At 36.8% G+C, this 11817-nt stretch overlaps 1 protein-coding gene across 5 annotated transcripts; it reads right to left on the bottom strand.

Moving 5' to 3' along the window:
• Window positions 1-813: 813 nt before the first annotated feature.
• LOC110826575 (uncharacterized) lies at window positions 814-10917 on the bottom strand. Of its 5 annotated transcripts, none has more exons than XM_087349763.1 (12): window positions 10792-10917; window positions 9924-10050; window positions 8940-9084; window positions 8580-8721; window positions 8115-8211; window positions 7381-7543; window positions 5963-6185; window positions 5396-5674; window positions 4486-4628; window positions 4008-4137; window positions 2028-2249; window positions 814-1328 (listed from the first exon to the last, which is right to left on the bottom strand). In XM_087349763.1, exons 3-12 carry the CDS (start codon window positions 9021-9023, stop codon window positions 1201-1203), a joined length of 1611 nt encoding a protein of 536 aa, XP_087205889.1. In that variant the 5' UTR covers window positions 9024-9084; window positions 9924-10050; window positions 10792-10917; the 3' UTR covers window positions 814-1200. The 5 variants fall into 5 exon arrangements, with proteins under 5 accessions (XP_087205889.1, XP_087205888.1, XP_087205886.1 ...); XM_087349762.1 differs by lacking the exon at window positions 10792-10917 and adding an exon at window positions 10280-10589; XM_087349760.1 differs by lacking the exon at window positions 10792-10917 and adding an exon at window positions 10153-10280.
• Between the last annotated feature and the right edge of the window lie 900 nt (window positions 10918-11817).

Below are 11817 nucleotides of genomic sequence, written 5' to 3'. Positions count from 1 at the left end.
ACCCTAGGTGGGTGCATGCACATTCAGAACAGTATTACATCCAGGACTTATTAGTATTCTGTAGCAAATTCTACCTTTCTAGCTGCTGATATGATTCCTTAATGATAATGTATGAAAAAAACTTTTCCCTAAGTAATAATCAGCATTCCCATTTCCATAACAAACAATAAAATCATAGGGGACAAGGAAGGAGCCTCCTCGAATATTGCGAGTAAATGGAGAGGGTTCTCAATCAGAGCAATCGGGTGTCCCCCGGTAACGACAGAAGTCTGCTAATCCTTCCAGCACTGGAATACTTAGATGGTCCAAAGATGGGCGAAGTCTGTATGCAACAGAATTAGATGAACCCTTTGTTTGTTTCATGTGAAATTTATATAATAGTATGAATTGTACTTTATAACATGTATTGTATTATTATGACTTTTTCCACATCCTGTTGTCATCTGACTGTCTTATGGATCCATGGAATGTAATAAAATATGTGTGTATTCTGGAATGGATTACACCTTTCCACTTTTGTAATATTATCCTTCCATCTATTTTTAGTGGTCTTTTCCTTTCAGGCTTATCACCAAAATTCTGTACAAATTTCTTATCTTCCCCATGCCTGCTACTTACCCCACTCACTTCATCCCCCTTTGTTTAATCACGCTAAATTTGATGAAGTATACGAACTGTGGAGCTCCTCATTGTGCAACAAGGCAAACAGAATAATAAAGTCATGAACCGATACTGAACAAAATAAATTATTTAAGTATATCTGACCCTTCTATGGGTGAGTAATGAAGGGTATGATGTACTCAGAAGTCAGAATAACACATATGAGAATTTATTAGAAACACATAAAGATGGTTACGCTCTTCAGTTGACATCGCATGACCAATTATAATTTAACCTATGCTAATATGAAAATATTATAGTAAACTCTGAAGTAATATACTGATAATGTCAGAATAACACTTTAATGGGAGGGGAAAAAAACAGCAAAACATAATCCCCTTTCTACTTCAGTTCTTCACAGATGAAAACGAAAAACATTTATTCAGTGCTAATAAACCCATCTCCCTGTCATGGCTCCCTATAAAGAACAAACACCTAACTCCCAATCTGTTCAACAGATAATCAGAATATTATGGATTTGAATTCATAATGGTCTAAAAACATATAAAACTATTAATTCCACAACATAACAAAAAAGACTTAAAACAGCTGGAATAAACTTCTAGATGGTGTCTTTTTATCAAAGCTGAATTGAAATCCTTCGTTGGGTTTGTTCCTCTCAGCTGCACCACTGCCAGTATTTGTGGCGCCAAAGCTAAAAGTGAAACCTGGAACATGATACAAGTACGAGATGTGTTAGGTACACATCTTCATCTTATTGGGAATCGTACACGACACTGTGCAGAACCAAATGTCATGGTAGAGTGGTAGCACCCCCCCCCCCTCTCACTGCTTTGTATGTTGGGGTCCTGGGTTCAAATCTAGGCTCAGAGACCAGTTACCCTGACTAACAGTGTTTCTCAGTCTCTTCAAGCAAATGGTCAGATAGTGCCTTAAACTAGGTCAAGGCTGCTTCCTTCTATATCCTTTTCATTTCATTGATTGAAAGTGTCATTAAATAAACCAAAAAGTATATAAAATAAAGCGACTCAAACTCCCACTGCATCAAAACTGTCCATAGTTTTGCAGTCTGTGGAACATTTAAACAACATCCGCAGATCTTTACAAAGAACATGTTGTACGTTGCACACAATTTTTTTTTTAATGACAGTCCATGTGCCAGAAAATCAATCAGTTTGATTTTAGCTTCGTGTAAAACCGCCTTAATTTCTGACTCGTGTGGATTTAAATTTACTTGGCATCTTTTAGTGTAGATTTCCAATGCCAAGTTTTATTGAAAAGATAATATGCAGTTTCAGAAACCAAAGTTGCAGATGCAAGACCAAACAGTAAGTAAAGAAAAGACTAAAAGTGAACACATTCCATCACCAAAAAGAAAGTATCGGTACAAAAAACAACGCGCTTACCAGTGTTGCTTTGTTGGCCGCTGAGACCTCCAAAGAGGTCATTATTTGCAGTTTGGAATCCAGGCGACATGACAAACGGAGGGGACTTCAAAGCAATTGTTTCATCAGGACTGGTCATCAGAAAGTCTCCTTGCGGTGATAAGACACAGCAAACATCTTCAGAGCTTGCGGTGAAATGACAATCATCTTGATACTGGTCCCCCTCTGAAGTATGATCTAGCCCTGCAAGGACAGACAAATGCTAACGTACTAGCAATGGTATATAAAATGACATCTGTTACTTGACGTACTGCTGCTCATCTTTAGCTTCCACAAGCAAACTTTTTTCTACGTGTCAAAGATTTACTTCAATCCATTGCAGGTAATACTGAAAAGGAGAAATATATTTATTTATGTACATCAGGTAAGCACATAGAGTTCTCCAGAAATACAGTGTCTGAGAAAGAACTTGGCACTTTTGTTCATTGAAACAAGGGGTCAGAGAAATGCGCAGACAAGAAAACTTGAGTAATGTAATACACCAAGCTTGACATGTGAATCAGCGCAGTGCAACATTGCACGGGTTTCGGAACGAAACCCAAAAGTCTGCAACTGTGGTATTTATTTTCACCGGCAAACTGCCACAGCGCTGCTTCATAAGTGCGCGCTGTGTGGTACTTCTTACTGACTGGAAGTATAATTTCTGGGAGAGGTAGAAATTTGCTTTTTGCCAACACATCCAGACCGTGCTCAGTAGATACAAGGAACTTGTTCCTTGGGAGTGGATCACAAAACTGACCATTCACCTCCATCTACTGGTGTGGCACAGGGACGTTGATTAATTACTTAACATAATCTACCTGTCCCTATATTCAAATAAAGAATAAAATAAAAAGTAATAAAAAAATAAAAATATGTACACCACCGGTCTCACAGTTAATTCACCCTTGATGAGTGGCCACAAATATTTCTGGTACCCAGGGCACGTTTGTGTGTTTGAGGTAAACATTTCTGGTCTGTCTCTCATCAACTACATAATGGATAATAATTTGTCAGATAACAGTACATTCAGGAATTTTCTTTAGACGTAAACTGAAATAAAATCATATGTTTCATCACACAGAAAATCAGTCTACCTGACATATTTAATGCCAAATGTTCCTACCCAAACTTTTGTTTTGAAGTTACAATTAATTATCCAAAATTGATCACAAATGAACTGACAAATGCAGAAAACACTGCACTTCATTTCTATAACTTTCTGCAACAAAATCCATAAAAACTGTACCCAAATATCCATGAAGGCAGAGAACATTTCTGTATTTGCTTTGTTTCAGTAATGTTCATTAATAAGTCTCTATTTTCATTTAATTTCTTACAAAAGAGAGCTATGTTACTAATCTCATATTGACTTATAATACAACTTTTCAACTTTCTATTGGAATTCATAGCCTCACACATTTTCTGTCAGAATTACTGAGAGTAGCAGTCACTCACGCAAATGTTACTTTTCAGAATTTTAAAAAAAATTATCGCAGTTCTTATCTCAAAAACAAGCACAGTTTTATCCAACAGACCTCTCAGATTTGGTATACTTACATTAAAGTGAGAGCTAGCTCAAAAATATCACACACTTTTTTTCATCCAGACAATGGACAAGATCCAAAGAAAAATTTCCTATACTGATATCAGACCTTTATATCCGTGCCACATTGATGTTTCGACCATATACAAAAAAAGGAGTAATATAAAATACCTATAATCTATGACCACACAAACTTTAGCGTAATAAGCCATAAAAATTAATAAATTACCATTGAATTATCAACTGAACTAACATGTGAAGTAAGGAAGAACATTCATATTCTAAGATGTCATCATAACAACGACATATTTTCAAAAATCTATATTTACAAAACAAGGTAATGATTTACTGTAAACATTCGTGTAAGACAGTAAACACTTCCTGGCAAATTTGTAATTGCTCTTGATTATGCGCACCTGCCACATTTTCACCTGCAACGGGCGATGGGTAACGTGGCACGTCAAAATTCATGCCTGCGTCATCGTCTTCAATATTTGTAACTGGTTGAACTTGATCACTATGGACCGTCTTCTCCAAAGCAAATGCCTAAGAATATTAACCATAATTGTTATCATATCTGATAAATATATGACAATATAATAAATTTATTCCTGTACTTAGATCCCTATACAGAGTGATTCAAAGCTTAAGCGCTCACACGATTCAGCTGGCCATGCATCGGAGTAGCCACCATTAAGCGATATTTGACTTTATTAGAAAAATCTTATGAGTCATGCAGTTCGTGTCAAGAACCATGAAGCAACAGCTGCATTCTGATCTATTAGATGATTAAAACAGAAAACTCTGATAACTTCTTTGGTAAATTTTTCTATTATTGAAAGCTTGTTAAGTCCACTATTAAGTCTGACAGACCAGATTTCAGTGATTACGTACCTGTGAAGTTAAAAGCCTGTTATCTGACGTTGGTCGATCAGTAATATCCAGAGTTGATTGTCTGTAATCTCCACGAGACCCTGTCACGCAACCTGCACCTATTTTTTGGACAGCAGACTCCAGTGTAACACACCCGCCAGCTGCTGAAATCAAAAATCTAAAATATCTGTACTCAGTTTCACGCAATTCTGTAATGTTCCTGGAAAATCAGTTTTGGCTTAAGAAAACAAACGTAACACGGTGTGGCACGAGACTGCTACAGCTAATAAGCCAATTGTTCCACTCAACACATTCGGTTTTCTGCACTGAAAATTGCAGTCAAATGGTTAGTATTCACGCCCTGCATGTAGGAGGTCACAGATTCAAATTTCAGCCCAGACACTGGGAATCTTGAATGAGGTTTTCTGTGGTTTTCCTCAGTCCCTTCAAGTAAATCTCAACATAGTACATTAAATTAAGTAATTATCTTTTCTTCTATGCTGTTTCCAAACCATTATTCATAATCATCCTGTAATTCAACACAAATAAATAAACACGATTTTGTTGTGCGATTGCTGTTCGTTATTATTTGCGCTGGAGTCATTCCTTTCAATGGCCAATGGCAAGGAGTGAGGTGTGTGCCACTTTGTGCCAGAAACATCTGAGACAGAGATAGTTCACAAGGGAATGACGAGTTCTTTTTCAGTGAGCAGATAGTTCACAGTTCCTTCAGAATGACTCCGTCATAAACTACCCATCACCATGATGGACAGACAAACACAGCAAAGAACTAGCAACTGCTATTTTGCCAGTAGAATGTACGACCTCTAACCACATTTTATAGCTAATCTAAATAAACCATTAATGGATCTTATCATCAGTTATAAAAAATTGTTACTCCAGTTTCACACATCCCCCGTGATATACTCGCCTATGACGTCTACAACCTCTGTAGTATTAACAGGTGCTGCAGCTTGCTGTGTTGAAGACACAGTAGTTGTTTCTCCATGTGCTGAACTCTGATGATCTTCAGTAGATGTAAGTTCTGGTGCTTCATCCATACAGTGATCAGGGGGAAAATTGGATTGTCCAGGGTCTGGCTGTGGCTGATCCATTGCACAAGCTGCCGGCAGAACCTGTGGCTCATTTCCATCATGTACTGTGGCTATAGATTCTGCCACTTCCTGTCTGCTTTTCTCTGTAGCTTCAGCTGTAAAAGACGATAATAGGATTCCTCCGAGAACATCGTAACTGAAGATGAAAATAAAGGAACACTATGACGCCACAGATTAGGTGGACAGACCAAGTAAGCAAAGATGTATAGAAGAGTAAGGAAAAGTGGACGAGACTTTCTCATAAGATGATTCACACTGGTGGAAATGACAATGGATAATGATTATGATGTTTAAATAACCTCATTTCTGTTTCTTAACTTTTGTACGGCACGATTTAGTGGTTATTAAATCACAAAATGATCTAATCATATAAACCTACATACCATGTGTTGCTACCACGGAAGATGGTAGTGGAGGAACAGTTGCCTCCCCACCATTTTGTTTTCTAACTTGGAATCCACCTGATGGATTCAAAATATTTCTCACATCTCTGGCCAACATATCAACAATTTGACTTGCACCTGTACCAACAGCTACGGACATGTTATTTGTGGACCTTTTCTCGAGATATGGAATCTTCCTTGGGGGAGAATACCATGGTGGAAGCTGAAATGTTAAAGCAAAGCCAATAAGATCTGTAGAACCACAATATATTAATTAATTTCAGTTGTTTATATTAGAGTTTATGGCACTGACTACCATCAAAAAGTCTATAAAACTATATAAGTGCTGTTTCTCTCACAAGAACGTATTCAGTCCTTCTATTTCATGACCATCATTTAAGATTTATATGATGGTAGAACAAAAGTCATACATTAGTGCAGACCTCAAGAAACTGATCAGGCCTACCAGTTACCTTCACTTACCTCAGTTGGAAGTTTACTATATTTCAGGAACTTTGTGGTTTCAGCTGCTGAAAGGTTACCCTGCCCTTGTAAATAATATTGAATGCCCTCATTCAGTTAAGTGGTAGAACATCTGACTTACATTTAATCTCAAGCAGAAGGTGACATGCTAGCAAGACATTCTTGGCTTTCGTCAGTCCCCCAGGTAAATACCAAGAATATACAGTAAAACAGGAATATTTTACTGAGATTCAAGGACATTCTATTACACATGTCAGTCTGAAGTATAACTTATTTAGTGTCTATGTCCACAAATGAATCACATTTGGTTTAAAATTATGCACATTGTATACAAATGATCTTCTAAAATTCCGATGTAATATTGCATTTATTAATTTAAAACTTAGAAACTTTAAGGATAAAAAAAATTAAAAACTAGAATAGAAACTGCACAAATACAAACAATGCTCGCTTAAGAGCGCAAGGGGAGAATTGTCAACACCTCTCAATCAGTTTGTCTCAAAACTTATTTTGTTTTCTAATATGTACTCACAATGGCCCACTTCATGGAAAGAGAGACAGAGCTGCAATGGGCATAATAACTCTGTATATAAAGCACAAAATTTTAAATAAATATGTGATGTACACTGGTAGAGGGCGGTGTACTCTACAGTGATGTACACTTTTCAACATTTATTGTAGAATAACATACGTAATAAAAGCTGCTGGAGTTTCTCATTCATATGAAAAGCAATAAGGTATGAGAAGACAGAAGATTCAAACTGAAACTTATAATTATTATCATATCTCCTTCAAGTTAAATGGTCTCAGCAGTTGTTAAAGCATTCTTAACACACAAACCACACACCTCGGCAAGTTACTTCCAGAAATTCTCATTGCCCTAGAAACAATTATGGATCACTGTATTTATAAGATGCAGTCATCTAAAATGTTACCTGTAACTGAGGAACAGTAAGACACGGGATGTCCATGACAGTCTTTTGAATTAAATTAGCAAGCGTATCCTGTTGGGCGCTGTTTTCATTTTGGTTTTTGACGCTCACATTTATCAACCTTTGCTTCTCAGTCTTTTTAACGTCAACCAAATCCCTCAATTTCCTGCAACGAACCACAGAGTAAAGTCAATTTTTCTGTTTCATGGCACAAAAGACAAAGACGAGTTCTAAGCAAATACTAATAGTACTAATACTGATGCTGATCCTGCATTTGGATGCTGGCACCATGTAGAACCAATCAGAGCCATGGGATGTGGAGGTGAGATGAAACCAATAGGAAAGGGCCCTTTCTGTGGCACCCAGGAAGACACAGGTGCGTAAGAGTGAAGGTGTGCACAGTACATGTTGAAAAATGTGGCAGTTCTTATGTCACTTAGGGCATTCACAAAATAAAATTAAAGCAGTAATATATGATATATGACAAATACATATCTGCTGGAGAGAAGATAAAATATTTAAAAGACTGAGACACTGCGAATTGGCACTTTAATGGCGGCTGCTATCTTATTTATTTGTGGTTTATTTAACAACAATAATAATAGCTCATCGAGGGAGGGAGGAAGTGAATTTGTTAAACATTTCTATTGAATTACCTTGACAGAAAATACCCACCATTTCCATTAATGAGATGGTAATCAAACATGTGCTTTTGACTGTTTATTTTGTTACAGTACCTGATTTCCTGGCCCAATGCAGCAATCTTTTTTGAGAAGACTTCTCTGTCTTTGTACGCTTCTGCTAGTTTCACAACTTCTAGTCGCTTCTTTTTTTCTGTATATGTTACAAAATCAGAGGTTTATTTTAATTTATTGTATGTAAACTAGTTTAGGATAATATGCAAATTAGAAGAAACATTGAACATAGCGAGGATGCAGATAGTCACACAGCAAATGAAGAAGGAAAGACAAAATACTACCTGGTATTAAAGTTCACATTATGAATGAAACATTTAGTGCTGTTCTGTCCAGTCAGTGCACCTGAACTCACAATGATAAGTGCTTATTTCCTTCTATAAATTCCAATTTCCATATTCCTTTAAACTGCTATATTAGATCACTAATCTATAAATAACGAACTCACACACATAATTTTTTGGCAGATATAACTTTTAAGAAAACAACTGTAATAAAAAATCATACCTCGCACTTGCACCAAACATAAACATTTACGTTTGATTTCTGTTATTTCCACTTGGAATTGCATCAACTTAATGTGCTTCAACTTAAACTCAACCTGCACTTCTGTCCTTTCACGAGAAACAGGAAGTTTATTGTAGATTCCCTGCAACAAGGAAAAAGTTCTGCATAAGAAACAAAAACCCATTGTTCTGGTTTGAACTTTCACTGCAAATATTTAATTTTCAGATGACCAAAATAATCAAATGGGCTCAATTTTCACAATGGTTTACTTTTTACCCTTTAAAAAAGGTTCTCTCCCATTATTCTGCAGTTCCTTGAAGACAGTGTTTGTAATCTAAATATATTGCTAATGTTATATACCTTATAATGTTCCCAAGTTTTTTCATATTTGGCAATGATGGAGTCATGTTTATTCTTCCATTCTGCTGTTCCCTTTTGTTCCATCTTCAACTCTTTAAGAAGACTGCTTTTATGTTCCTTCAATAACAGCTGTGTATTCCACGCACTGAAATTCAAATTTTATAAAATTCGGATGATACAAATAAGTATCCATTTACCACAAATAGATTAAAAATATGTTTTGTTTTATTTGCCCCAGTTTTTCTTTTAAGCATAGACAGTCCAAAGCAACTAATATTGGAAAAAAGTAGCTACTCACAACAAACATTTAAAACACATGTCAAGAAAAATAACTTGTATAAACTTTCCAAAGAATTATGTTTCTGACTGACAAGAAATGGTCACAATTCCATCCAAAAGTAAACTAAAGTAAACTGGAAAATCTTAACCACTATCTTACCCATTTCCAGTGACTATTGCTGACACAGCAATCCTACAAAATAATAAACTTACTGCTCAACAAAATTAAATTGATTAAAACCACATAATTCCATGATAAAAAATTGTGGGCCATAGCCTATCAATGGCCCTAGTTGTAAGTTACTTACTGATACATTACAGGTGCCACATGAAGAGGTGAAATAGGCTGTAAGATGAGCATCCCTGGTTCAGGGGCATGCTACTGCAGTACATGGCCACCTGGACTGTTGCTCAAAACTAACAAAGCTTCAAATCAATTGTTATAGCTCTAACCTCACAAACAATGGCAGGCAAACTGACATCCTTATTGCCTCTCTGCTGAGTTTTCTCATCCAGGTTCTTGAAGGAACAGTGAGTTCACTCATCCAACATCATCAAAACATATACCTACCTGCTTACTCACCTACAGTAATTTATAATGTATATTTTAAACTACTAATAAGGTTTGTATATTGAAGACTGGTAGGAGAATCATATATACAGGCTTCCAAATCAAGTTACACAAACAATTATAAAAATTTCTACCTCTCAATACTATCATTAATCAATTTTTCCCGGCCAATTTTTTCTTTCTGCAGGTCTTCCAGGTAAGTAATATATTTTGTAACAGCAACATATTCATCGCATAATTTCTTTCGATATTCTTTTTTATCTGAAAGAAATAACATAATTAAATCTCTTACATATATAACTTGATAACGATGCGTAAACGTTCAAATCTTGTATCGAATTGACCGATAAATATTACACATACTCTTCAGATATTCATTTTCCAACAGTAAAGACGTATGTATAGAATTAAAGTCTGTTAACATGTGGGATAAAGGAAATCCCTCGTTTTCTCCCATTTTTCTTTCTCGGAATAACGCACTGTTACTAACCAGTAGGCCGCAATTATTCTCTATTTGTAATTTCAAACAAAAGCGCCATCAATCAGGGTTGTTAACATCACAAAACGAATGCGAAAATTAAAAAAAAAATTGCAGTAGTTTGTCTAAGAAATATTGCAATAGTAATCGTCAATATCGAACACACAAAAAAATACTTTTAAATCGTAATACTTCTTTGTGTTCTTCTATGCTGGTGAAGCTAGTTCATTGCCCTAAACTTTATATATAGCATAAAACAGAACCTACAAGATTACTTGCGATTATTCTAAGAGGAAACTATACGATAGCAACACATGAAAGAAGTATTCTGTGTAACGAAATAATTACGTATATAATCGTGTATATTCTTGGAAGTAATGAAGAATTTTTCGAAAAGAGTGCGCAGCCCGCAAACATGAACGAAGTAATAGTATCCTTTATGATTTTACACTTAATATAATACATGTATTCAAACTTGAAACAATTATTTATTTATTTCGGTTTCTTCTTCTTCTTCACCTTACCAGACAGGAGGTCCAAAAAAACCCTTATTTCAAGCTCAAGCAATTATTACAGAAAAGAATAAAATTTATTAAATTCCATAGATCCTTAATAGGCCTAAGCCGAGGACGCAGAACGTGTCAGCACAAATACAGTACTTGTTTCCAATCAAATATAAATTACACAGTTACGAAATTAATTTACAGCCAACTACAGTGTTACCCTAAAAATAAATACACAATAAAGCAAACCCATTATTGCTTACATGCGTTTATAATAGCTGATAATTTTTGGTTAAATGATCTGGGCATGATGTGGGCTGACCTTGGGTTAGGCTGGCATGACATGTATTTGTGGATTGGGCATGGGCTGGGAACGGGTGACCATGTTCTTGTCTGAGCCTGGACTAGCCATGGAATACTCTCAACTTTGCATTGCCTAGACTAGGAATCAGCTGTTCTGGGCATGGGCTGGATGGGCATCTGCAGAACTAAGCACTGCGGTTTTCTTCATTAAGGCGGCAAGACACATACAAAAGCCCAGAACAGTGCAGTTTCTCGGAGAGCCGATACAGTGGGTAGAAACAGCACGGTATCTTGGGTGACCCTTGACACTGGGCTTACCTGGTTGGCACACGTCAGCCATGCGGGAAAGAGGGCAGTGCAACGATTTAGCGTGCTTGGCCCCCTCCTTAACAGCAGAAGTGTCCTCTCCGTCAGAAACTGTGCGCTGTTCTACAAGCAGCTGATCCGTCCTATTATGGATTACGCATGCCCAATCTGGCGGTCAGCTGTCAGTAGCCACATCTGGAAGCTGAAAGTGCTACAATCCAAGTGTCTTCGCATTGCGACCGACTATTGCACTTTCATACGTTGGTGACAGGCAAATTCACGTGGATTTAGGGATTCCACTCTTTGCCGACCACATCAGAACACTGACTGAGAGCTTCGACTCAAAGTTAGCTGGTGTGGGGAATCCCTTAGTGCGGCAACTCGGGTGGCACTTTTGCTGATCGAGGGCTGACAGAGGTCACCCACGGGCAACCGAGG

The sequence above is a fragment of the Zootermopsis nevadensis genome, unplaced genomic scaffold (assembly GCF_977971745.1).
Source record: "Zootermopsis nevadensis isolate Lab colony 2312 unplaced genomic scaffold, Znev_1.0 Znev_ptg000016l, whole genome shotgun sequence".
In the NCBI taxonomy this organism is placed as follows: Eukaryota; Metazoa; Arthropoda; class Insecta; order Blattodea; family Termopsidae; genus Zootermopsis; species Zootermopsis nevadensis.
This window is presented reverse-complemented; position numbering and strand designations above follow the sequence as displayed.

Bases quoted from the DNA above. Each gene is read 5' to 3' on its own strand.
- LOC110826575 (XM_087349760.1), bottom strand. From the start codon at position 10,246: ATGGGAGAAAACGAGGGATTTCCTTTATCCCACATGTTAACAGACTTT. The intron at 7,544-8,114 runs GTACTGTAACAA...GGTTCGTTGCAG, and splicing joins GCATTGGGCCAGGAAATCAG to GAAATTGAGGGATTTGGTTG. The intron at 5,675-5,962 runs GTATGTAGGTTT...CGTCTTTTACAG, and splicing joins TTCCGTGGTAGCAACACATG to CTGAAGCTACAGAGAAAAGC.